This window comes from Choristoneura fumiferana, chromosome 14 (assembly GCF_025370935.1).
Source record: "Choristoneura fumiferana chromosome 14, NRCan_CFum_1, whole genome shotgun sequence".
NCBI classification, from domain to species: domain Eukaryota; kingdom Metazoa; phylum Arthropoda; class Insecta; order Lepidoptera; family Tortricidae; genus Choristoneura; species Choristoneura fumiferana.
The window spans coordinates 12,351,617-12,377,926 of NC_133485.1; the positions used below are offsets into that span (position 1 = coordinate 12,351,617).

A 26,310-nucleotide genomic window follows, 5' to 3' on the forward strand; every position below is an offset into this window, starting at 1 on the left:
ACCAATATTGGAAGATATAGATTTACCCTTTTATTCATAAAACTTACAAGCCTATGTTAACTAACAAATGCTTTGTCCCTTTCTAACAAATACAATGTCGAAGTGACAGATAAGGACAAACGGTAATTTTAGCGGCATTTCAACTAAAAACATTTGATTGTCCAATATGGAGATATAGATTTAGGTTTTAGGTACAGTCAGCTACAAAAAGATTGAAATGCCCAAAGTTACAAAAATATGTATATACAATTTTATTGATTTAACATTAAGGTTGTGTATATTTGTAACTTTGGGCGTATATATTCGTAGTTGACTGTACAGGAGTAAACTTATCATATAAATAAAGTGATAATTGTCCCTACAGACTGACTTTTCCCTTTGCAAATTTCTACCTTTTTTAACATTTATTAATACTAATTGTTTTAGTTACAATGTGACAAGCTATTCTGAAAAGATTGAAATGCTGGCATTACGTTACGGAGAAAGATATGTTGGTGCTGAAACAGACACAAGTGTTAGTGTGCATTCCGGGGGACTGCAGTCGCCAAGCAGCGCTCACAAGAGGAAGGCACAAAGACTCAAGTAAATAATGCATACAATTTTCGTTATTATTATTATTATTATATAAATTATCATTCAGGCAGTTGCAAGCAACTGATAGGTGCCTGTATCTAGCTGTTCCTTGGTCAAGTATTCTTTGTATTGTTTTTATCCTTTCATTTGTGTTTCAAAGATCTGGAGAGTAATTTGCTAACTCAATTTTCGTGTTTAAAACTTGCACAAAGATATGTGCAAGATATATTAACAGCATGATCTACCTATGAGGTTGAGTAAGAGACCTGTCAATATAAGTTATATATAACCATATTTTTTATAGCTTTTATTTTTTTACATGTTTATTAAATGGCATGTTGCCTTTATTTATTGTAAAACATATTAAAGAATATCATTATAATTTCACAGAATGGCCCAAGCAAAGTCTCCTGGAAGGCGCCTGTCACATTTGGCAAGAAGACGGCAAGCCTTCTGCAGTGCTGCTACGATTAATGAAAAAGCCCTGACGAGTTCAGCCAGGATGGTGCTCATAGATAAAAAGTAAGTTAAACCTACATAAATACTGATAAATAATGTGTATATACAAGCAAGATAAATGTAACTTTTTTTAATACCATTTTATTTACGTTAAAATACGTAATTTGATTAATTGAAATAGTTGCTTTAGTTAATTAATCAGTATTTTTGGTCTTATTGAATGTGCATGAAATTTATTCCTGATTAATCACAGTGGAATCTATTACATTTGACTTTTTTATATCTATTTTCCCAGTATTCTAACAAAAACAATTTTAAGTTACTTCCCTCACAGAAAATTGGTCAACTCGTCTGACAGAAAAAGTCCCCGCATCAGACGCACCCCAGGCAAGAAAACCCCCATCCGTAAGACTCCAGGCAAGAAAACACCAGCCAAAACTCCAAAAACTAAGAGTGGTGGCTCCAGCCGCAAGAAGATTATGAGAAGGCAGCCGATAGACACTGAAAACATGACAAGATCACAGCCAACTCGTGAAACGCTGAAAAGAGCCTTGTTTGTCAGTCCAGATAACAGAAAGTCTATACCTACAGCACCCAGCACCTCTGTTCCTCTTCAGGCCATGAGGTCTAAGAGAGCTCTATTCTCATCACCTGACAGAACAAAAGACACCAAGAGTGCAGATGGAACTCGGAGTGATCACTTCTTGAAGAGGAAGCTGGATGCTTTGGATGAGCAACCGGAGAATAGCAGAAGCAAGGTTGCAAAGAGCCTCTCGTTCGGCGGAGATACCATAGACACTATGAACCCGCATAGTATGAATCGTCGGGCGTCGGAAGTATTCAGCCGGAGAAACACAGCAGATCTAAATGAAACACATAAAAAAGTAAGTCCTTTTTAAATAAATCCAATGGAGGAGTGATTGACTTGACTTTTTTTTTTGTTTAATGACATGCAGCAGTAGCTTTTGATTAGCATAGAGGAATGATGGCTAAATTAATAATGGAAGTCATTCAAATTAACGCAACATTTCTCATATTTATCTTGATTACAATATCTTCATTTGCACTCATATCCGACTCTATATGTGTATTACATGGTACACCTTACGTTTGGAGTTATAGAAGAATTAACATTTCGTAAAATATATTCACATTGCCAAATTAATTCATCTGTGTGCATAAAGATTCCTCACATTAAGCGTATGCTTCCCACTAATATTATAAATGCGAAAGTCTGTATGTTTGTTACTTCATCATGTCTAAACCGCTGAACCGATTTGGATGATTTCTGTGTGTAATTGTGTAAATGTTATTGTATTTGTGTGTCTTTTCTATTATTTAATAAATGTCTTCTTTCTTTCTTCTGTCAAATTCGGTTTACAGATAATTTGAGTCCCGGGGAAGGATATAAGATAGTTTTTACCCTGGAAAATTGCATAGTTCCCGCGGGATAGCGATAATTGAATTCTATGTTAATATTTATTATTTTATTCAGGTTCTAAAATATTCTTTTACTTTCAGAAACTTCTCTGGGCGGTGTCAGAGGCATTGCGCGTGCACGGTTGGCGCATGTCATCTCCCGGTTTCCGGGAGAAGGCGGAGGCCCTGGCGCGCCTCACCCGCCGCCTACTCACTCTGCCCCCGCACGCCGCTAAGTTCGCTTCACCCAAGCTGTCCACATCTGAGACTATGCTCAAGTAAGTCCAAGCATCTAAATTATTCCAGAGACACTTCTAACATCAATCTCCAAAAAAAAAAAAATCAACAAAAAAATCGAATTACTCTTCCAACAACGAAATTAGCTCACCGCACTAGAGAATGCAACCAAATCATACAAGTCACAATTTAGTTTTCAAAAAGACAAAACTTTCAAAACATGCTTTTACTTTCCCCTCATAGCAAAGTCTTTGACCATTAAACTGACTTTAACCATTCTCCTTTCAGATTGGCACGTCAGTACGTCTACGCAATAATCCAAGGTCGCAGCATCGAAGATTGTTTCCAAGAGGAGCAACAGAAACTAGCCAACGAGACAAACACCAAACTCACTGGCTACATATCGGCCAATGCATATCAACAGTTCAAAGCCAGGCAAGCCGCAACTAGTACTTTCACGTCACAAATAAAAGAGAACACATGTAATGGTGTAAAACAAGACCCACCCAAAAGTGGCTCAAAGAATGTGCTGCAAGACAAACTGATAAATGTTGACTCGAGCTCGAGCAGCAGCAGTGGTTTAAGTATGCTTGATAAGTCGGCCCTATTCAAGTCCAACTCTATGCCTTCATTTGAGGAGGCTGCTAAAATGAGAGCCCGGAGGCAAATTAGTTTTGACAATGTCGACTTTCCTAAAAGGTGATATGTTTAAAAAACAATTTAATTAAGATAAATGACTGATTTTCGTAAAGTTTGTGTGATTAGAGAATTTTCGTTTTACTAATAGGTCAATACTTGTGAAATGGCATCTGGTGGTCATTTTGATTGTGCTCGTCTTTAATTTTGTCTTTGGTAATTGTGTGTAACTTAACATCGGGTTCAATGGAATTGGCCAGAAATAGTCATCGTTATTAAGTCAGCTAATTTTGATTATATACAAATACATGTACCATGGTGTATTTGTTTGCATCATTAGCCAGGTCTATTGAATCTAAAGTTTAATACGCTTGCAACTAGAAACGAGTACATATATAATTATTGACGATTTAATACCAGATATAATTTAATATATTGAATTTGCAAGTCTGTAAGTACTGGGGTTTCTGTAAGCGAATGTAGCATGTTGGCGCCTGCTGCGATACTTTTAATTGGAGATGTGTTTCTTTGATCTGATAACTTTTCAAAGTTTGATTATACCTTGACAAGTTCGTAAGTGGCACCGTGGAGCCGTGGGGGAGCCTTTGCTGTTCTTATTAAGTTTTTTTTGATAAGTGCAGCAAATGCTGACTGCGACAGGGTTCTACTGAGTGTCACGCACAAGCTTGTCAAACTATAGCGTTAAATAGCTGCTGTGCGATTTATTTAAAACTCTTGTTAGAAAGACTGGTAACGGTTTAACCCCTCGTATGCGGGAGCAGTTTCAGAATTTGACTGACACCTCGGTGCGGCAACTTTACGTCAGTACAGGTTGTCCGCTTCGTATTTTAGTATTTTGAATTTTTCTTTTCGATTTTGAACGTATCCGTGCTTACGCAGTTCATGAACTGGCACGGATACGCGTCTAAGCATACGAGGGGTTAATCTGAATAGTTCTGGTTTTTTAAGTGAAAATATAAGGATTTTTAAATTAAAAACAGTTCAAAATTTAAAGGGTTACTAAATAATTAGGTGGATGAATATTCTCGAATATAACCTGGGATTGAGATCCTTTTAGCCAATTAGAATTTGCATAAATAGTAGCTTTGACTTTGTCCATCGAATTGTTTAAGTTTAAAAACTATTCGATTTATTATTTGTAAAATTGATTAGCTGAACCATTATTGATTAGCTGCAGGTGCTACCATGACAAAGGATGAGCTATGGAACCCAACAAAATAGTGATTTTTATTTTATTTCTAAGTACAGTGTTATTTTATGATTGACAGTTTGTGTAATAAGATAGTCAAGGTGTACGCGGCTACATATTTGTAGAGTACAGTAGCTCATTATGTGGGCAGTGTGATTGGTTTATTATAAACACATTTGCATACTGGTGTGACCGTTGTTGACGTAGAAAATAAGTATAATATTGGATGCGCCTGGTCTTTTTGTGCTTCCTTTTATAGATTCGCATGTTGTTATTTTGTAACCCATTTATTTTCTATAAACAGCAAATAATGTATTCTCAAGATTTGATGTCAATATTAATCCTTTCTTTTCGTTGCACCTCCTCTGGCAAGGTTAATTAAGACCATTTTCGTGTGTTTTGTTACAATTGCTGAGTCTGATCTCGGATTATTTTTAGGCAATAAATTATTTTCTTTCTCATATGGTTTTATTCTTCAATATAATTGCGATCATTTCATTATCTTTAACGTCAATTTACAATTCAATGATGTTGTCGATAAGATAATCGGCCATCGAAAACAATGTCAGTCTTTGTTGATTCAAGTGACAAAAGGCTTATATTATATTGTGCCTGGAAAACTGGTATAATGGGCGGCTCGCAGTCATATCCAGGTCTTACTGAAGACTTATTGGAAGATTATACAGTATTAACTTATCTAAACAAGGGAGAAATACTACAGTAAGTTTTATTAAATTACCCTATTTTGAAAGCCCAAGATGGGAATATATTTCATTGAAAAACACGTAGTATTGTTTCAGTTTAATGAAAAAGTTTTACTCCATCGATCCTGACAAAGTGACCGCGAATTATAATCATAGGTTTGGTAAAGATGACATTCTCAAAGCGTTTGATGTGTTGCGAGTAAGTACACTTATATTATTCTAGATTTGGATAAGACACTGATTAATACTTAACTTTATAATTACTTACCTATTGTAGATGTTTACTCGTGACCACGGTCACTACAATGTTGTTGAAACGCTGAGGTAATTATTACTCGTTAGCGTGATAATTCCCGGGTGTGGTAAAAGTTATGTGATCAGTCAAACTAACCCAATCATTCAGTGTCTTTATTGAAAAATATTCCATTTGGCTTAGTGGTAGGTGGTAGATTTTTTTTGACATTCATAAGTGCTTGTTATAGCCTAAATTGAATAAAGATATTTTGACTTTGACTTTGAATTCAAAGGGTGTTGTAACCAAAAAGTACTTTATAATATGGTGTAACGAGGGTGTAACTTACATAGCATACCTAACAGAAAACCCACCATTGTCTTATCTAGACTAATCCGTTCCAAGATCGTCTCTTCAGGGTATTTTCATCCCAGAACGATGAAAGCTTCTCATTTGAAGATTTGCTGGATTTGTATTCAGCGATGAGCTCAGAATGCCCCATGGAAGTAAAAGCTGCATGGGCATTTAGGATATTCGGTAAGTAGGTACTTTCAAGGATACGAAACTATAAATCATCCTTTAGCTCTTCCAATCCAAATGTTACCTATTTGCCTTCAGTTCATGCTTGAATTGACTCGAGGCTTAACGACTCAAAGGCCGCAAAGACGGTTTCTTGCATCCATACGCATAAAATAAGCCAATTTAATTCTCAAATATACTTAGTCGAGTCTTTAAGACTGGAATCTTAAGGGTCTTTAAGCCTCAAAATGAGATGAAAAAACTACAAAGTTATTGATATTTAAAAAAATATGTAGGTCAATAAAGTCTTGTTTACAGATTTTTGTAACTGACCGTATCAATATCTTTGTAGTCGACTGTAACCTAATGGTAGATTAGATGAGATGCCAACCTAAGATCAATTAAGTAACTCATACGCTAGTGCCTAATTTTTCCAATCGAAGTTGTGTCGTTCCGTCCCTCTGACGCTTAAATACGAGAGTGAGACGGACGGTACGATACGAACTTCGAATTTCGGAGTAGGCTCTCTGCTCCCAGCGCCGGTTCTAGCCCTTGATTAAGGTAGAGCAAGATTGTCTACACTGCTTCCGTTCCATATGTTTTTTATTTTGTACTGGAAAGTGGCGCCCCTTGCCATCTGGCGCCGAGAGCGACCGCTCCTCTTGCTATACACCAGGACCGGTGCTGACTGCTCTTTGGCGGATGGTGATTTGCCGTTTTTCCTATAAGGGCACACGGGGCCTGTGCTCAGGGCCCCCGAACTCACTGGGACCCCGAAAGTATTCACATATTCTTCGGTGCCCAAGGGGACAGCTCTGGTGATAGCTATCCAGACGAACTATACACTAGATCCTACTGCTCACAATAATAATGTTATTGCCCGCAATAATACGAGCACCTACTGATGATGCCTTTGTTGACTTCCGAAGAAGCAAGTCAACAACTCTTTCATAACTATCAGGCGAGTTTTGTGAAATTAACGACAATGTACCTAGTACCTACAGAAACTCGCACAGTACTTTTCGCACCGTCTATAAATGCCCATTCTTGGTTTCTTTGAACAGATTTGGATGAAGACGGTCAGATATCTGCAAGGGACATCAGTGAAATAATCGATCGTCTGACTGACTCGGAACACAAAAGTCATTACATTGAGCTCAGTTCTAAGAAAAAAATCGCTGATGTGGTAAGCCTTAAATAACAAGTAGCAAGCTTGTAAAAACATGCTTACTACTTGTTACTTTCCCTTCGTAAGTAATTCTTTTAAAAAGCTTGTATTTAACATGCAAACTTATTGCACACCTAAGTTGTGGTTTATCATCTTTCAAATCATCTTTCGACAACTTCCTGCCCCCTAATACCTACCTACCGCCAAAGTACAGGGGTATGGTGATATCAGATTGAGCTGAAATAGGTAAGTACAGTCAGCAGCAGAAGTGGATGAGCAGTTACGCGACGCTCAAAATGATCTGCAATAAAAGAGCGTGTAAGTAGATCATTTTGAGCACCACAGCTATTCATCTACTTCTGCTGCTGACTGTAGGTACTTGTGTAAGTGCAGTGACAATACAATAATCGTAACGAAATTCAATTCTTCGACGGTTAATGGCATCGACATGAAACTTGGTGCGAATATGTAGTTTGGATGATGGATGTAGGTACAGTCAACACAAAAAGGCTTGTCCTTCCTGTTCTTGAAATTTTGTATTATGACTTATTTTGTAGCTCCAAATTTAATAAACGGAAAGTTAACAAATACCGCTAGCAAAAAAGATCTAGTTCATTACTTATGTCCTTTTGTAAAAACTTGATAAGTACCCTTCTTTTCGGTTTGACTATTATGGTTCATGCAGCGTTATGCGAATGGTATCATGCATTATGTCATTATACTCATTACTTATTATTCATTATTCACATTTTCAGATACTAAAAGAAATGCAATTTGACCACACGGGAAGCATGGGGTTAGTTGAATTTAAAATAGTTATGTCAAGAATCCCCGAGTTTCAGAACTCGTTCTATTTTAGAATATAATTACATAAATATATATTTGTAACAATGTATTTAATGATATTTTTTGCTAACTACATGTTTTTGTAAGTAAAATTGAATAATTGAACAATCTGTTTCAATCATGTCTGTAGGTAGGTACTGAAATAAAATATACTTATTGTATGCGTGTATCATTTTATTATAATTGATACTGTTTTGTGTTATTATAATTAATCGAAATAATAAAATATCAATCAGTCAGTGGGGAAGTTATGAATGCATATAAAAAATAGCATTCTTAGTAGTTTGTTACTTATTTTCAAAAACAGTCGTCACCAGAACAGTAGACACTATTCTGTACCCTTAGTGTAAGTTTTCTGTTGCAAAACACGTCTCGATCGCGTTCGCGTTAAAATCTCAATTTATAAGGAAACATGAACAGCGCCTCTAGCGGAACGTTTGCGATGTTCGTGTTTCCATACAAATTGAGATTTTAACGCGAACGCGATCGAGACTTATTTTTTAACCGAAAACTTACACTAAGGGCACTGTCTCTTTTAAGTCGCATCCAAAAATATTGCTATGGCACATGCTCGTGCGGCGGCAGTATTCAGGTGCAAGAGACAAACATTAAGATATTATAGCGTTGATTTTAAGGGGAAGGGTGACAGGGACAGTCGACCGGGTAAGTACAGTGCGCCAAGGTCATAATGCACGTGGGCTACCGTCATAGAGTAAGATAAATGTATAGCTACCGTCAAAGCTGTACCATTCTTCATGTTGCTAGTTCCGATTTTTGCCACGATCTTTAATGCTTTGCCGCACTGTAGATGGCGCTCCGTCGGCTATAAATATGGCAAAATATAAAATGACTGGGCGCCAAAATGACAGTGTTAGAGGTCGTAGACTCCTCGGTGGGTGACTGCTGTAAATTGGTCAGTAACTTCATTTATCTGACGAAGAGTTTGCAAGCGGCTTTATTGAACCGGCCGCCGAGGGTCCGCTCAGGCAGGGCAGGGATCCCACTGGTGCGTCCCGTGGCACCGGGGAGGACTATAGGCTGCTTGTACTTCGCATGGTATTCCGGGAAACCGAGATATGTCCTACAAATAAGACAGTGCGATAAGGATAAATGAAAATTTAAAAAGCAAGAGTTACTTAGTGACAGTATTTACGTAAATGTAGCTAAAGGTTAAGAAGGGTTTGGAGTAGGGATGTCACGAATATTTGTATTCGCATTCGCATATGCGAATAATTCGCATCATTTTAAACATTCGCATTCGCATAAAACGATGCGAATATTTTGCGAATGCGAATGTGCAAGTCGTGACGTGTTTCGCCTGCGCCGGCCACCGGCCGCCGAGACGCCGACTCGCGCATGCGCAAAACGCGCCAACCGTATTATAGTGATGAATTTTGACCAATAGAAAGCACTTTTACTTGTGACAGTGGCTTGTGATTGCTTGATTACTTTTGTTTTTGAACTTGAGTTTTTAGTGTAAGTTCTTACTCCCTTAATATTCGCATTCGCATTCGCACAACCGCGTCCAATATTAGCATCCGCATTCGCATTCGCGAATGTGATAGAAATGACATTCGTGACGTCCCTAGACTTTGGAGTTTCATTTAATCGCTTTTGACTGACACGAATTTTGTTCACCACAGTTACTGAACAGTGTTCAATTCCGTTTTCTTCATTACCAAATCAGTGAATGTAGGTAAGGTAATCATTAGAAAGTATCAACTGTTACTTTCGTATTTATAATGAACGGAAGTATGAATGAGACTAACTTCTATCGTTAATTTATGGACAGTGGAACAAACTGTGTACGGCGGTTGGTGCGTTACTTTTAAAATGTATACTTACGGAGTCATATCCGGAGGACATTGCCACATGAATTCCGCATCTTTGAAGTAGACTAAAGGGTGGTAGGCCTTTGGGTAGCCTCGGTAATAGTCTCTATGACGCTGGCATGCCTTCCGAAAATAAGAATAAAGTACAAAGAGCCTTAATCATACACTAATCTTTACTCGCGTCATGCGAAATTAAACCATTAGCACTAAGGTTATGAACTTATGAGAAAGGGATTACTTACTTCATAAAACATCTCTATTTCGTCTTGGCGCCCGTTATCAACGAAATAAATATCCATTTTTCGGTTTAATCCAGCTGAGATTTAATTAAAACAGAAATTTATGAATTACATTACAAAATTTTGCTTTTGGCGCTACTGAAGACAAGGACAAGTATTGGGTGACACTATTTCCCGGCCGTACAATACCGATATGGAAATACCGGCCTTATATTTCGTGTACACGCCCATAGAAACTCTGATCTGATCAGTTTGACATGTGATTTGACACCAGCAGGGCTATTACGAAACTCGAAGTTCGTGTCGTGCGTTTCCTCTGACACTTATACTATTTAATACGAGAGCGAGAGGGACGGTACGATACGAATTTCGAGTTTCCGAGTTTCGTAGTAGCCCTGCAGTTTGTATGGGCGTGTACACGAAATATCAGGCCAGTATTTCCATGTCGGTATTGTCCGTGCCGGTAAATAGTGCCCGTTAATTTCCGAGGCACAGATAAGATAAAATTGATCAAGGGTTATGGCCCCGTCCGCATTGCGAATTTTCACCGCGCGGTTTTTTTCTCACAATTTTGTATCACATTAAATCTTATTACGAGTACCCACACTGGCGGTAAAAACATCGCAAGGAAAAAAAACTGATCTGATGCAAATTGTTTGCGATGCGGTACGGATATAATCTCGGACCAAGAATCATAATAATATAGGCATATGAATACATATCGTGCGGTGAAAAATTCGCAGTACGGATGGGGCCTTAAGGTGCGGACACTATTCCAAACCCGACGCCCTTTGAGTACCCATTCAACTAGTTAAATACTCAAAGCCGTGTCAGTACTAATCCGCCCCATATTATATTATACAGTGTCTCTATACTCCGTTTATTTTAAGGTTTGAATCAAGGCCAATGAATATTCATTGTCCTTGGTTTGAATTAAATTAACGGATAAATTGTAATACACGTTTTTCGATATTTCGAAAACAAATGGACTAAAAATACCTAAGTACATGTACATTTATTAGCGTTATTTATTATGTTTTTATTATAGAAGTTCACACAATTTTAAACATTTCCGTTGTTTCATTTAAAAAAGTGTGCAAATTTTACCGTTAAGTTTCAAAATAAATGGAGTATAAGTAGTACGACAAACGCCTAGCATATACTACATAAACATAACGTAGAGATGGTGGAAAATTTTACATTTCAAAAATCGATTAATGCCCGATTTAATAAGTTTAAAAGTTTTTATAGGTTTGTCAAACGGTCTGGGGAATGAAACAAAATACTGCGTTACGTGAACAAAATATCGATATTTAATTATTTTACTAACAAACACAACAATTATTCAACTAAATGTTAACGACTGTAAGCTCTACACGCAGGTTTATTGTAACGTGCTGCTAAACTGCGATCTGGTAGCGGCGGCATGTTTGATGTGCGACCAGTGATTCCAGCAAGAACCGAAGGCTTCTTGTATTTGATGTGGTATGAAGGATAGCTCAAGTACACACTGAAAGGAATATTTAATAACATTAATATATACGGTTAGCTGTATAGTGCGTACGTAGTCTTGGGTAGTAAAAACTTACATAGACATTTCAGAAGGACATTGATAAGAGTAGTCTGGCTCTCGGAAATAGGTTAACGGGTGATGGGATTTGGGATATCCTCGATAATAATCTCTTTGCATTTGACACGCCTAAGAAAAAAAACAGTTTAAAAGTAATCAAAATTTGATTATAAACTTCTGCGAATACTTTTATCGGAACTTACTTACATCGTAAAATTTATTTACTTCTTCTTGTCGCAATATATCTAAAAAAAGAATATATTTTACCATACTTACAAAATTCTGATAAATTTAACGAATACAACCAAATTTTCTAAATGAAAATAGAAAGAAACTGTCAAATAAATTCGAACTTCAATGCCATGCAATGGCATAGAAATAGAATAGTTCAAAAAATTTTTAAAGCATAGACACGAAAAACTCCCTCAGCACTAGCAGCAAAAATGGCACCGTACAGTACAAAAATGTCAACTAGAAACGTCAAAACAAAATCTGGAATCTTACTGTAATATTAACAAATATTTCTTCCAGTTATAAAACTTTTTGTCTGCATTGAACTGTAACCATGTCTAAAAGGCAGTGCTTAAAGAACTGTAGGCTAGTACCATAAGGTGGATTACCAGTAGCCTTTGTTATTTTGGGTGAACTATTTTTGTCCGCTCTACATTCAGTGCATTGGAATAATTTTGACACCCAGGAAAAGAATGTTCTTCCTATATGGTGAGTTCAACAGCTCAAGCTATAACGAGTGTGGTAAGAGGGCTGCTCTAAGCATTTTAAGTTGCGGCTGTTGATTTACGCCTCGGACCTACGTCGCATGTAGAGCATTAACATTTTTTAACGTGTACGAAACGTCAATTTGTTGGTGCATGGTTCTGCGGTAAGAATTTCCGCTCATACATTATGCGGCAAGATTTTAGTAAAAAAACCAACTTGTTTGTATCTATTGTTAAAGTGCTTCAGGTACTCCAAACTAATTTTGGGGCTCTGCAATTTATTCTGTTTTGTGTAGGTTGAACATTTTATTTACTTTCAGAGTTTAGCTAAATATAAGGTAGTAATTGGATAAATCAGTCAAAATCAATCAATTAGTAAAAAACAATGAGTTTCTTTGCTTTTCGAGTTATAATAAAAGAGATTTTATATGAATAAATATAAACAATCAATTGAAACCTAAAAGCTAAACTGTCATGTTTATCCTGGGGCCCCTATTTTGATCTCAAAGACAAACACGTCCTGAAAGATAATTTATCCAAAATTACAGACTTAGTTCCACAACTTGCATATTTAGAACGAAAGTGACACAATTCAAAATGTTCATGTTTTCAAATAAACTTTGGGGTGACACTTTCCTGGCCTGGATAGTACCAGGATTGAAATACCGACCCTGTTTTTTGTGTACACGCCCATAGAAGCTCACATCAGTTTTTATGGGAGTGTACCCAAAAACAGGGTTGGTATTTCCATGTCGCAATTATCCGGGCCGGGAAAGTGTCACCCCAAACTTTGTATTAAACAATAGCTTTTTGAATTTTGAATTGTGTCAGTTTTATTGTAAACATGCGAAATGGCATTAATTAAATGGTCTGCTATTATAGCATGCTTGTTTATCTGTTAATGAGAAAAAAGAATTTTGTTTTATACAGCTAGCACAGTCAAGTCCATAAACTTGTGAGCAATAATTTGATTAAACATACCTCAACACGCTTCTACGCCGTTAACAATAGAGTTGTGTTCAGATATTTTTGATCAAATTTTTGCTCACAAGTTTATGAATTTGACTGTACACCTCAAATAAAAATGAAGAGAAGCAGTTAGTAACATGAATCATAGTTACCGTTTATGGCAAATATATATTAAATTGCTATTTGATTCACTTATAATTATCAAGTCATATCTCTTATCATGTGTTGGCTGATTCCCATTCAAAATCTTTGTTACTTATCAAATAGATAACAAATTGTTATTACTAAATGAGTGTCAGCAGGCTAGACCAGCAAAAATAACGAGCAAAGATATAACACTAACAAATAAAAACTTGTCAAATCAGGAGTAGTTAATTACATGCCACGGGTTAAATAATAATAATAATTCTTCATTCAGGTATAATCCAATACAAAAATATAAAAATAAAAATAAAATAAAAGTTTAAAATAAAAGAGCACAGTTAAAATAAAAAAAACCGGCCGAGAGCGTGTCGGACACGCCCAAAATAGGGTTCCGTAGCCATTACGAAAAAATTAAGTAATATTTTTCCAAGGATTTCGTATTTTGTACGGAATATTCCAAGTTTAGGTATATTTTATACCTTAGGCTGGTATTTACTCTTAAACTACTAATAATTCTCAAGAAAACTTAACTGTTACAGTTTTCCTTGTAAGTTTAATATACTTACAACCATCCTGAATTTTTTCAAAATTTTCCACCCACCGGTTTAGATTTTAGAGATGGGGAACACTTGATTTTAATGAAATTTGCACTTTAAAGTTGAATATTTTGCAAAAAAATCACTGAATCGAAAAATCGTTTCAGGAACCCCTTTATGATGATGATGATGATGAAAGAGCAGGGACATAGGGCTCGCAGTAGGGACTTCCATGCGTCACGGTCCTGTGCTGTGGCTTCTAGGAACCCCTTAATGATTTTTGAGAACAGATGAGATTTTTTTATTTTTTTATTGTACCTTTTTGTTGGCATAGTTTACATATATATCCGTGCAAAATTACAGCTTTCTAGCATTGATAGTCCCTGAGCAAAGCTGCGGACGGACAGACCGACAGACAGACATGGCAAAACTATAAGGGTTCCGTTTTTGCCATTTTGGCTACAGAACCCTGAAATAAAATTCTTAAAGCACAATATTTGGTAAACATGTACTTGTATTGTAATAGATACAAACTGTATATTGTATCAGTTTTATTTATGTTCAGTCAATGCATGAATCATTGAATTGGTTTCTGTTTCGCATCAGTGGCTGATAACTTTTACATTGTTACTTACACAGTGTATAGATTTTGTATGAGTGTGTGTATTGTCATGGTTACAATATACTAGTCATTATTTTGTTTACTAGCATACTGGCAGTGTAATTGTTGACTGAGAAACATTATATGAGTAACATAATTATTTTGTTTTTATGCAAACAAGGTAGGTCATAGATATTCTTTCGATAGTGAAATTTCTGTACTTACAAGTAATATTAATTGATTGGTTCAAGTGTTGCTCCATGGAGGTCCCCGTCAATGAACTAAACTAATTTACTTTGCTTCTCCATCTACTGCTATTTAAATACCTGGGCGACCAAGCTTGGCTTGGGCTAAAACTCGGGAACAAGTGTTTTCCCAGAGATAAGACCAAGCTAGATTGATTTTTCATCCCCGAAAACCATATGCCAAATTTAATCGAAAACATTGAATCCGTTTTCGAGATCTCCGAAATATATATACAAGATTTGCTTGTTTGAAGGTATTTGATATAAAACACTATTGATTGTGTTGTGTTCAGTGTTTGTTTGGTGTGTTTGTAGCAGTTAGGCCTGTGTGACATATATATTATGTTGTTTGCTGTGCAAGAGATGGTGGGCAGGCTCTGCATGTTAAAACATATACAGGGTATCTGGAAATGTAGCTACCTCATGAGGTGATTGACCAACGTATTAGGAAGAGTTTAAATGCTATATATAAAGACTCCATGATAAAATCCGGGCATGCCTGATCCGGTGTATCTTTTTAATGAATGTAATTTACAAGCAGCACTTTTTTGTAATAGTCAGTGGTTATGAAACTACATAATAAAAATACAATCACAATAAAACGTTAGAGCGTCTGTGAATTACTTTGTACAGCGTTTTTTGATAATCTTCACTCGTTTTCAACTTCAATGCCACAATCGTATTTATATTTTCACAAGCTGTTTTACGCTCATTTGGATATTATCTTTCCAATAAAAATTAAGATATAACTGTTTTCTACTTGGGGGAGTCAGGAAAACTTTCTAATCCAAGAACCAAAAGTAGTTTTTATATGGGAGCCATTTTTCTGTCTAAAAGCAAATTCACCAAAGTTAAAACACTTGCAAACTACCTCAATCTGAAGTCAATTCGAAAAATATTATAAGCTATAAAGTGGATTTGGTGGTGGTGGTTTACTTTACAAATAAACCTAGAAAAGACTGTCAAGAAGACGCTGTACAAAATAATTTAGGCAGTCTAATATATAAAGCTAAAACTCACAGATACCCTAACTTTTTATTGTGATTATATTTTTATTATGTAGTTTCATAACCACTAATTACTTAAAAAAAGTGTTGCTTGAAAATTAGCATTCATTACAAATGATAAAACCAAAGTCAGGATCGCCGGCTGGAGATGATTAAAACTATTTTATGTTTGTATAATTTTTACTATAGGATAGTTATTACTTCAGTACACAGCGTTTATATTAACAAGCTCACACTTCGCAGACCCATAATAGAATGATTCCTTGACTTGAGATCGGTTCCTGGAAGGTTTAATATCCCCACCGGAACCGGAAATACAGTAACCGATTTCATGTCAGGTAAATTCTTTTATTTTAATTAATATGTACTGTTTATATTATCACTTAAATAGGTAGCCGTAAATTGTAATCTATTAATTTAATATATATATAAATTGTTTGCTTGTGAATTATTAGTAGTTTAAGAGAGCAGCCTAAGGTATAAAATATACCTAAACTTGGAAGATTCCGTATAAAATACGAAATCCTTAGAAAAATATTACTTAATTTTTTCGTAATGGCTACAGAACCCTATATATTATTATATCATCATCATCCGCCGGAAGACGTCCACTGCTTAATAAAGGCCTCCTGCTTAGAACGCCACAATGAACGACAACACGCCACTTGCATCCACCGGTTTCCCGCATGTCTCACGATGTCGTCAGTCCATCGTTCGTCTTCCGGTTCGTGGTTGCCCGCCCATTGCCACCATTTATTTATAAGTATAGATGTATGGTTTGTTCGTCTAAAAACTATCCGATAGAATAAAAATTGCTACCATTAAGAAACACAAAAACAAAGGATGTCATAAAAACAATAAAAAAGCTTAAGTGGAAGTGGTCAGGCCATACAATTAGAGGAAGTGAAAATGGTCAAAATTAGTCACGAATTGGGTCACAAGTCACAAGAAGAGAAAACGAGTTAGACGGTGGGTTGACGGCATTAAAGCCGTTGCAGGTAGCACATGGACAAGAGTGGCCAATAATGGAGAAGAATGGCGACAGTTGGAGGAGGCCTTTGTCAACTAGTGGCATACAGCCAGGGAGTCGATGCATAATAAAATTAGTAGTTGAATGAGTGCACTGTATGTTGTCTTAATTAATATACATATAATTATGTAAAAAAAAACTTATTACAACTGTCTGAATAAAGGCTATTGTTATTATAATTTGTTTGTCAGGCGTCTCGTAACGCGGGAGTGTGATGGTGATGGCGGCGGGCGGCATGGGCGACGCGCGCGAGCGGCTGCCCGCGCTGTGGCGGCGCATCGAGGACGCGCATTACAGCTACCTCGAGACTGACGACAGCCCCGAGAAGCTGCAGCAGCGGGAGAAGCTCGAAGGTATGCCGGGGAGGCTACTACGAAAGGCTTGTTAGATCAATTTATCAGAATCGTTATTTCCTAGTAGCAAAATTCCATACGCATTTTTTTGTTCTCTATTGGATGGCATAAAATTATTTGTAATATTATTGTTACGCATAATTGCTTTTAGCCGAGTTAGCGATGTGCATACGCATGACTTACTTATTTTTTTACGCTTAAAATTAAAAAGCATAAATACAGAAAGCATCATCTTCATGAAGACTAATGTCAAATAGCATAAATACAAAAGGTCATAATAATAAATTTGCATCATTACAAAGTGCATAACCATAAACACGAGCCTGTTGCACTACGAGAAAAAGTTATCAGTAATCACTAATCAGTCATTTATTTGCTCAAACATGGTACAAAGAATATGGTTTACATACAATTTATAGTGCGATATGTTTTGTCAGACAGACATGCAAAATATTTTAAAGTTGTGTTTATAATAGTAACTACTTATATACATATATTCTAATCTAAATTATGAGTGTCATTTGAATATTCTTGAATTGAATAGTAAGCTTTTGATATTAAATAATTTCTCAAAGCCTACTTAAATTAGTTTATGCTTTCCAACTTAATATTAGCTGTTCCTGATGGCTGGAAATTAATTTTCCCATGTCTGGGAACTGGTCTATTGCGTGGACTGGAGTGTTGCGTGTGGTGTGAGTAGAGATCAGAAAAAAACCCGTTATTTCACTTGTTTGTATTATTTCCTTTGATATTATTTCTGATTCTTAAATTCTGCCATGTTTTGACAGCGTTGACTAACAGTGAGCTAGTCCTGTCTTTCGTAGACTTTTGTCAGTGACTGAGGAATACTCCAATAAGCATTCCGTCATGTACTGTCTTTGAACCTGCTTGATAAAGCAGCGACGTTGTGCCTTGTGGGTGCATAATAAATACAATTTGAGATTTGTTAATGAGTCGACTTTGTGTCGACTAAATCGTTTGGCGTTCTGCAGATTTTTTTGGGCCAGATCATAAAAATTATTTATACTTATAGAAATAGGCTTGCGTTTAACCACAATCACCCCTGATGGTAAACGAAGATGTGGAGCACGCTTGCCTAGTAAAAATTGTGGGAAATAAAAACGATTTCCCTCATTGGCCCACCATGTAGAACGGACATAAACGCCCATCAATATAATTGTTTCAGGCTACATAATGGAGTACCTGTCAATCGTGCCGCACGAGTGCAAGTTCGGTCTCGCTGAGACGGGCAAGGTGTTCCAACGGACTGTGACGGAGCTGTCCCAGTTCAGTGCGTACCGGGCGGGGCTGGGCTGGGCGGCGCTGGCGCGCTACGCTGCCAACCTGCTGGCCCAGCCGTGGCGCGTCGAGTACCGCGTGTTGCGAGTGAGTGTACTGTACTACCTAGCATTACAATTCTACTGAAATATCTGCCATCATTATTAAGCGAATTAGCTCGTTGTAGTCACAATGGGGGACGGAAAACAAATGGGCGTTGGGGCTGAAAAGTTTTCGAATGAAGACCGCGGACGGGCAAGTGCAGTGTAGAACGTTATCCAACATGGACATTGGACGGTTAACTTGGTTAAATAAAGCCGCATCATCTTCATCATCATTTCAGCCGTAAGGCGTCCACTGTCTGAGATAGGCCTCCATTAGACCTCCAGTGGCTTCGGTTGGCAGCGGCCTGCATACACCGCGAACCCGCGGCTTTAACCAGGTCATCCGTTCATCTCGTTGGTGGACGTCCTACGTTGCGCTTGCCGATCCGCGGTCTCCATTCAAGAACTTTTTGACTCTGACGGCCATCTGTTCTCCGTGCTATATGACCTGCCCATTGCCACTTTAACGAGCTAATTCGCGTGGCCATATCGGCGTTAGATACATCTTTCTAAATTAAGGGGCTGTTTCACCATCCATTGACTAATGTTAACTGACGGTTAAATGTGATGCTGTCTCTATTTGTTTTGTTCGAATAGACGGAGACGGCATCACATTTAACCATCAGTTAACACTAATCAATGGATGGTGAAACAGCCCCTAAGTGTGAAGAACATGAAAAAATTATTATTCCCTTCCAGTTATACTGCGGTTTCTACAAGCACGAGGTGGAAGCGAATATGGTTGGCGCCGAGACTCTACTCCACGCTATGGGCTACAAGCCAGCGGGCGCGGGTCGGCTCGCGCTTGACGGCCCGGTGTGTCCCGATATGGCTGCTGCCATATCGCGAGACGCTATTATCGCACAGTGCGAGTGTCAGGTATGCATTACGCGCGGGGAAACGTTCAGGTGATAGCGTGTGTGGTAGCTGCGCGCAATGGTTACCGTGCAAGCGCTTACGTGGAATATTGTCGGCGCAGAAACTATTCGATGTATGGGGTATAAGTTGGTGGTCGGAAGGAACGCGCACCTCGCGCGCTTCATGTTTCGTGTTATGCTTGGCGAGGCAATGTTTGCGCTGTCAGTGCCATGCGAGATTAATGTGCAAGGTTTGACTATGGATTTCGATATCGATTTTAGTACGTTGTTAAACGTATATTGCTTCCTTGACAAATGTTACTGGTCAATTGGCAAAAAAAAAAACAGCATACAAACTTATTCAGGATTATGAAAAATGTACACAGTTGGCAATTCTGAAATTGACAGTGAAGTGATCAGAAAGTAAACTACATTTCAATAGAATCTGCCAATTTTGTACACATTTAAGACACCTTAACGTGTGTACACTTAATTATGTATGTTGTTGTGATTATAATCTAAAAGGAATAAAAAAAGAGTACAGCAGTGTTTTTCAAACTTTTTCAGGACGCGACTCCCCTTTGTTTGTTAAATATTTGGCGACCCATGCCTACCTCCACTTAAAGTTATTTGTTATCCTACGTTGGTAATACGAACAATGAATAATCATGCACACTAACGGTGAGAGTATTTTAAAGATAGCGCGACCCCCTAAAGGGACATCCGCGACCTCCCGGCGGGTCGCGACCCACAGTTTGAAAAACACTGGTCTACAGGATTGTCAGATTCAATTAAAATGGAGTTTAGATTATTATGTAACATTTGAAACGTTTAGTACCGTTCTGTATATGCCTTTATATTTAAAGCTCGTAGTGATATGAGGTTGTACTGTTGCAGATAATGTCCGCGGTGTGGGAGCGGGTGTGGGGGGCGGGCGGGCGCGTGACGTGGGCGGGCGTGGCGCGGGAGCGCACCGCACGGGCCGCGCCGCCCGCCGCCGCCGCCGCTAGCATACTGCAGCAGGCGCAGCCGCAGCAGCACGGTCAGTAACTAGACTAAGGGCGGGCGCGTGACGTGGGCGGGCGTGGCGCGGGAGCGCACCGCACGGGCCGCGCCGCCCGCCGCCGCCGCCGCTAGCATACTGCAGCAGGCGCAGCCGCAGCAGCACGGTCAGTAACTAGACTAAGGGCGGGCGCGTGACGTGGGCGGGCGTGGCGCGGGAGCGCACCGCACGGGCCGCGCCGCCCGCCGCCGCCGCCGCTAGCATACTGCAGCAGGCGCAGCCGCAGCAGCACGGTCAGTAACTAGACTAAGGGCGGGCGCGTGACGTGGGCGGGCGTGGCGCGGGAGCGCGCCGCACGGGCCGCGCCGCCCGCCGCCGCCGCCGCTAGCATACTGCAGCAGGCGCAGCCGCAGCAGCACGGTCAGTAACTAGACTAAGGGCGGGCGCGTGACGTGGGCGGGCGTGGCGCGGGAGCGCGCCGCACGGGCCGCGCCGCCCGCCGCCGCCGCCGCTAGCATACTGCAGCAGGCGCAGCCGCAGCAGCACGGTCAGTAACTAGACTAAGGGCGGGCGCGTGACGTGGGCGGGCGTGGCGCGGGAGCGCGCCGCACGGGCCGCGCCGCCCGCCGCCGCCGCCGCTAGCATACTGCAGCAGGCGCAGCCGCAGCAGCACGGTCAGTAACTAGACTAAGGGCGGGCGCGTGACGTGGGCGGGCGTGGCGCGGGAGCGCGCCGCACGGGCCGCGCCGCCCGCCGCCGCCGCCGCTAGCATACTGCAGCAGGCGCAGCCGCAGCAGCACGGTCAGTAACTAGACTAAGGGCGGGCGCGTGACGTGGGCGGGCGTGGCGCGGGAGCGCGCCGCACGGGCCGCGCCGCCCGCCGCCGCCGCCGCTAGCATACTGCAGCAGGCGCAGCCGCAGCAGCACGGTCAGTAACTAGACTAAGGGCGGGCGCGTGACGTGGGCGGGCGTGGCGCGGGAGCGCGCCGCACGGGCCGCGCCGCCCGCCGCCGCCGCCGCTAGCATACTGCAGCAGGCGCAGCCGCAGCAGCACGGTCAGTAACTAGACTATGGGCGGCGCCGCGGGCAGTAAAAAAAATCATATAAATAACCTGCTTTGAAATGTACATGATTGGTCAAAGAAAGAGAAATCCGGTCAAAGAAAGTCAGGGAACAGTCAGGGATTTTTTTTTAGTCTTTGTTTTTTGTAAGCAGCAGTGCTTGCACTGTTGTGTTTCGGTGTGGAGAGTAAGACAGCCGGTGAAATTACTGGCACTTGAGGTATCCCATCTTAGGCCTCTAGGTTGGCAACGCATCTGCAATCCCCCTGGTGTTGCAGGTGTCTATGGGCGGTGGTAATCTCTTACCATCAAGAGACCCACTCGCTCGTTTGCCATCCAGTCAAATAAAAAATAAAAAACTAAAATTATTTGCCTGTAGGTAATTAATCTAAAATATATAGACGTCGAGAACCCCAAGCGTCCGCGCCGGAGTAGGCAGTTGTCTCCTATAGGGTTGGAGTGGACTTACTTCTCCTCTTTTACTATGATATGATAGTACAGTCAAGGGCAAGATATCGACACGGCCAAAGTTACAAAAACATGTATACACGACTTTATGCACTTAACATTAAGGCCGTGTACACATATTTTTGCAACTTTGGGCGTGTCGATATATTTTCCCTTGACTTTACCTTGTAAAAGATGCTAAACGCCAGCGTAAAATCCGCCACGTAATAACATGTAATTTATGCTACTAGTGGCAGCTGGTAATCCACTGGCCTCATTGGCAACTTCCTGTGATGAACTGAACTTTAAGTGATAATAGCTATAATTAGGTTTTTGATATTTTAAAGTCTTCCTATTATTTTACTTGTTTATTTATATACATTACTTTCTTTCCAGAAATATACTCGAACGTCTCAACTACAGTTCCTTTGGAGCCGATCCAGCCGCGAGTGCGACCAGAAACAGTCTACCACAACACGGCATCCCCCGCTCTTCCAGACGATTCTCCCCCCTCTGAACCCCCTACCACCCTCCCTTACATGTACCCCCCACAAATGGTGCCTCCACAAATGATGTATCCCGTACATCCCGATATGGCCCTTCCACAATGCAACGCCGTCCCTATGATGACGCCATACGGCCCTGTCCCTTACTTCTACCCCGTACAAGCCCCCTACATGATCCCCACTCCAATGTACGCTCCCATAAAACACGCCAACAACGTACCAGTCAATGGATATCCTCCCCAATACAGGTATCCAGCTGTACCGACCGCCCAGCTCATCGAGTTAGATTCACCTTCCATCTATGAAAACGGCAAATACGAGAAAAATCATGAAACTGATAGGAATCATAAGAAACGTCTAGAAGGTTCGCGGAGGAACAGTACTTCGAAATCTGGCTTCAGTGACGTCACACTACCCAGTTTACCGAGGTCGGACACGCAGCCGGCCCTGAGTAAAGCTAGAGAAGACGGCATGGGGACGTATGAGAGCTGGGACTATGTTTTTAGGAACTTATCGAGTAAAAATCAGGAGGCCGACTCGAGGAGTCGGTTCTCTCCCTCTCTCGACAGGGACTCTAGGACACTAGATCGACTTGACAGGGAAGAGAGGAGAGCGAAATACCAGCCGACAACTTTAGACCTAGAAGACGGATTGCAAGCTTTAAACCTTGATCGGTCGTACGATGAGGAAGTATACCGAACAGCGAAGGTTAACGAGAACTTGATGAAACTAAAACAAGAACAGGAGTTAAAGAGAGCCAAGCAGATAGCTAAAAAGCAGTCTGAAGAGAGAAAGGTTAGGAAGTCCATAGAACCAGTTGGTAATCCTAAAGCTGATGCTCTTATCACTCCAAAAGTTGCCCCTGACAAAGTGAGATTATTGACTAAGAAGGATGTTAAAGATAGGAAAGAAGTTATAAAGCACCAAAATTCGATAAATGGTACTGTACCGAACACGGTAGAGGTTAAAAAGGCGAAGAAACCCATGAAGCCGGTCGAGCCGGAGAAACCGCGAAGCAAACCGTACGAGAATGGACACTCTACAGCCCACACATCTAAATCTAATTCTGGTTAGTAACATTTTAACTTAACTTTTAACTACATCCAATGTTGAAGGATCTCGTCATTTCAATCAGTGATAAGTAACAATTGAATGTTTGTGACGCGTGGAGGTATAAAACTCCGTGCTGTTACCGGCTTTATAAGAGGGCGGACAAGATTACAATTTAAACCTAAGCTATTATGAATAAAAAGAAAAAAAAAAAACAACACTAGACTTTACCCGCAGCTTCGTACGCGTAATCCATTACATCCGGCTGTTACATTGAAATTCCAGAATTTTATTAAATTGTCATGGGAATTTTCAAAAGTTACATCATGGATTTAAATTTCGCTTAAAATTTCATGTGATAATCGTAGTGGTAGAAATGTTGGAACTTTATCGCGATCCCGTGGGAATATCTGAATAAAAAGTAGCCTATGTGTTATACTGATGTAAGAGGTATATTGTTGTAAAGTTTCATTAAAGTCCGTTCAGTACTTTTTGCATGAAGGAGTAACAAACATCCAGTCAAACTTTCGCATTTATAAATTAGCGTTATTGTCTTTTCCAGTCCGAAGCACAACGCAGCCCAGCTACGACCTGAAGGCGCAGCTGGTAGTGACCCTGGACGAAGCGGACGGGGGGCGGGCGGACGCGCGCGGCGGCAGCGCTGACGGCGGCCGCTGGCAGTGCGCCACCTGCACCTACCTCAACAAGCCCGCGCTGCAGGCCTGCGAGATGTGCGGTGAGTATTGTTACATGCAAGCACTCAGCCGCGCCACGCTCTGAAGGCGCGCTGGTAGTGACCCTGGACGAAGCGGACGGGGGGCGGGCGGACGCGCGCGGCGGCAGCGCTGACGGCGGCCGCTGGCAGTGCGCCACCTGCACCTACCTCAACAAGCCCGCGCTGCAGGCCTGCGAGATGTGCGGTGAGTATTGTTACATGCAAGCACTCAGCCGCGCCACGCTCTGAAGGCGCGCTGGTAGTGACCCTGGAGGAAGCGGACGGGGGGCGGGCGGACGCGCGCGGCGGCAGCGCTGACGGCGGCCGCTGGCAGTGCGCCACCTGCACCTACCTCAACAAGCCCGCGCTGCAGGCCTGCGAGATGTGCGGTGAGTATTGTTACATGCAAGCACTCAGCCGCGCCACGCTCTGAAGGCGCGCTGGTAGTGACCCTGGACGAAGCGGACGGGGGGCGGGCGGACGCGCGGCGGCAGCGCTGACGGCGGCCGATGGCAGTGCGCCACCTGCACCTACCTCAACAAGCCCGCGCTGCAGGCCTGCGAGATGTGCGGTGAGTATTGTTACATGCAAGCACTCAGCCGCGCCACGCTCTGAAGGCGCGCTGGTAGTGACCCTGGACGAAGCGGACGGGGGGCGGGCGGACGCGCGCGGCGGCAGCGCTGACGGCGGCCGCTGGCAGTGCGCCACCTGCACCTACCTCAACAAGCCCGCGCTGCAGGCCTGCGAGATGTGCGGTGAGTATTGTTACATGCAAGCACTCAGCCGCGCCACGCTCTGAAGGCGCGCTGGTAGTGACCCTGGACGAAGCGGACGGGGGGCGGGCGGGCGCGCGCGGCGGCAGCGCTGACGGCGGCCGCTGGCAGTGCGCCACCTGCACCTACCTCAACAAGCCCGCGCTGCAGGCCTGCGAGATGTGCGGTGAGTATTGTTACATGCAAGCACTCAGCCGCGCCACGTTCTGAAGGCACGCTGGTAGTGACCCTGGACGAAGCGGACGGGGGGCGGGCGGACGCGCGTGGCGGCAGCGCTGACGGCGGCCGCTGGCAGTGCGCCACCTGCACCTACCTCAACAAGCCCGCGCTGCAGGCCTGCGAGATGTGCGGTGAGTATTGTTACATGCAAGCACTCAGCCGCGCCACGCTCTGAAGGCGCGCTGGTAGTGATTTAGTGGACCCTCAACCTTTCTCGTTCTTGTCATGAAACCCGTGGTCGATAAATGAGTCATTGCGCGTACTGATACCGCTGCACACGCGCCAGCGGCAGGACCACACCACACGCACACGCGGCTCAGGCATATGCTGCCGGAGGGGGAGGGCAATGGGCCAAGAGCGATTTTTGTAAAAATATTAGTTTTTCTTGTACAATATACAACTTACTCGCAAATGTGATGAAAAACATTGTGTGTCGCACGGACGGTACTAATACGAACATCGACTCATTAAAGCAAAGACACAATGTACTATAATAAGCATGGCCTACCAATCGCTACAAGCTATATTTAATACAAAAAACAGCAATAGATGGCACTACTATTAACATTTGTAAATTATAAAATGTGAATAAGCCGAATTAAGTAGAAATATTGAGATTAAAATAAAGACTAGCATATTTTATAAACACACCTTCACATCAACCTTAATTCAACTCCTTAATTTGAAGATAAGAAACACCATAAAAATAATAAATTAAGAATACGAAAGTATAGGCTACATGTGGCTACATTTCAGCTATGAGGCTTTCGTAGTGTTTTTAAAATTGTGACGCTAGATGGCGAATAACCGGAATGCGCTTGCTGGGCTTGCCCGCGCTTGCATAAACTATTTGAGAGAAACATGCCATTCTCTTCTAATGACGTAATTAAGACAGAGACATCATGCGTATCTCCACGTCGTCTAGGCTCAGTTGGTGAGCTTGTTTGGTTGTTGTCAGTGTACGAATCCTTAGTGTCTCACTAGATGGCAATTGGCAATACGTATCGTGTTATTTGTGTTCTCACTGGTGCCATCTATTGGAAAATCGAGGA

The 26,310-nt window shown here is 41.4% G+C and overlaps 4 protein-coding genes across 4 annotated transcripts; 3 read left to right on the forward strand and 1 right to left on the reverse strand.

Annotated features, from left to right (window-relative positions):
• Positions 1–403: 403 nt before the first annotated feature.
• Positions 404–4,995, forward strand: LOC141435184 (uncharacterized). The gene is made up of 5 exons (XM_074097792.1): positions 404–582; positions 964–1,095; positions 1,367–1,916; positions 2,554–2,729; positions 2,977–4,995. Exons 1-5 carry the CDS (start codon positions 461–463, stop codon positions 3,389–3,391), a joined length of 1,395 nt encoding a protein of 464 aa, XP_073953893.1. The 5' UTR covers positions 404–460; the 3' UTR covers positions 3,392–4,995.
• Positions 4,996–5,013: 18 nt separating this feature from the next.
• Positions 5,014–8,164, forward strand: LOC141435185 (calcium and integrin-binding protein 1-like). Its single transcript, XM_074097793.1, has 5 exons — positions 5,014–5,254; positions 5,335–5,437; positions 5,860–6,007; positions 7,054–7,175; positions 7,913–8,164. Exons 1-5 carry the CDS (start codon positions 5,097–5,099, stop codon positions 8,021–8,023), a joined length of 642 nt encoding a protein of 213 aa, XP_073953894.1. The 5' UTR covers positions 5,014–5,096; the 3' UTR covers positions 8,024–8,164.
• Positions 8,165–8,197: 33 nt separating this feature from the next.
• Positions 8,198–12,364, reverse strand: LOC141435187 (uncharacterized). The gene is made up of 6 exons (XM_074097795.1): positions 11,852–12,364; positions 11,664–11,773; positions 11,451–11,584; positions 10,078–10,115; positions 9,849–9,958; positions 8,198–9,084 (listed from the first exon to the last, which is right to left on the reverse strand). Exons 1-6 carry the CDS (start codon positions 11,912–11,914, stop codon positions 8,931–8,933), a joined length of 609 nt encoding a protein of 202 aa, XP_073953896.1. The 5' UTR covers positions 11,915–12,364; the 3' UTR covers positions 8,198–8,930.
• Positions 12,365–17,097: 4,733 nt separating this feature from the next.
• On the forward strand, positions 17,098–24,288 carry LOC141435186 (uncharacterized; the record flags this gene model as incomplete). Its single annotated transcript, XM_074097794.1, is given in 6 exon segments — positions 17,098–17,245; positions 18,432–18,631; positions 19,327–19,506; positions 20,382–20,526; positions 22,392–23,570; positions 24,114–24,288. Coding segments are annotated over 6 exon segments (2,018 nt in total), but the record flags the coding sequence as incomplete, so codon positions are not given.
• Between the last annotated feature and the right edge of the window lie 2,022 nt (positions 24,289–26,310).

What these genes read in the sequence shown, in the direction of transcription:
- LOC141435187 (XM_074097795.1), bottom strand. Translation starts at nt 11,914, where the DNA reads ATGGTAAAATATATTCTTTTTTTAGATATATTGCGACAAGAAGAAGTA. An exon ending in TGTCCTTCTGAAATGTCTAT is followed by an intron (nt 11,585 to 11,663) that starts GTAAGTTTTTAC and finishes TATTCCTTTCAG; the next exon opens with TGTGTACTTGAGCTATCCTT. An exon ending in TGTCCTCCGGATATGACTCC is followed by an intron (nt 9,085 to 9,848) that starts GTAAGTATACAT and finishes TCTTATTTGTAG; the next exon opens with GACATATCTCGGTTTCCCGG.
- LOC141435185 (XM_074097793.1), top strand. Translation starts at nt 5,097, where the DNA reads ATGTCAGTCTTTGTTGATTCAAGTGACAAAAGGCTTATATTATATTGT. An exon ending in AACAAGGGAGAAATACTACA is followed by an intron (nt 5,255 to 5,334) that starts GTAAGTTTTATT and finishes GTATTGTTTCAG; the next exon opens with TTTAATGAAAAAGTTTTACT. An exon ending in AGAAAAAAATCGCTGATGTG is followed by an intron (nt 7,176 to 7,912) that starts GTAAGCCTTAAA and finishes TCACATTTTCAG; the next exon opens with ATACTAAAAGAAATGCAATT.
- LOC141435184 (XM_074097792.1), top strand. Translation starts at nt 461, where the DNA reads ATGCTGGCATTACGTTACGGAGAAAGATATGTTGGTGCTGAAACAGAC. An exon ending in AGGAAGGCACAAAGACTCAA is followed by an intron (nt 583 to 963) that starts GTAAATAATGCA and finishes ATAATTTCACAG; the next exon opens with AATGGCCCAAGCAAAGTCTC. An exon ending in TAAATGAAACACATAAAAAA is followed by an intron (nt 1,917 to 2,553) that starts GTAAGTCCTTTT and finishes TTTTACTTTCAG; the next exon opens with AAACTTCTCTGGGCGGTGTC.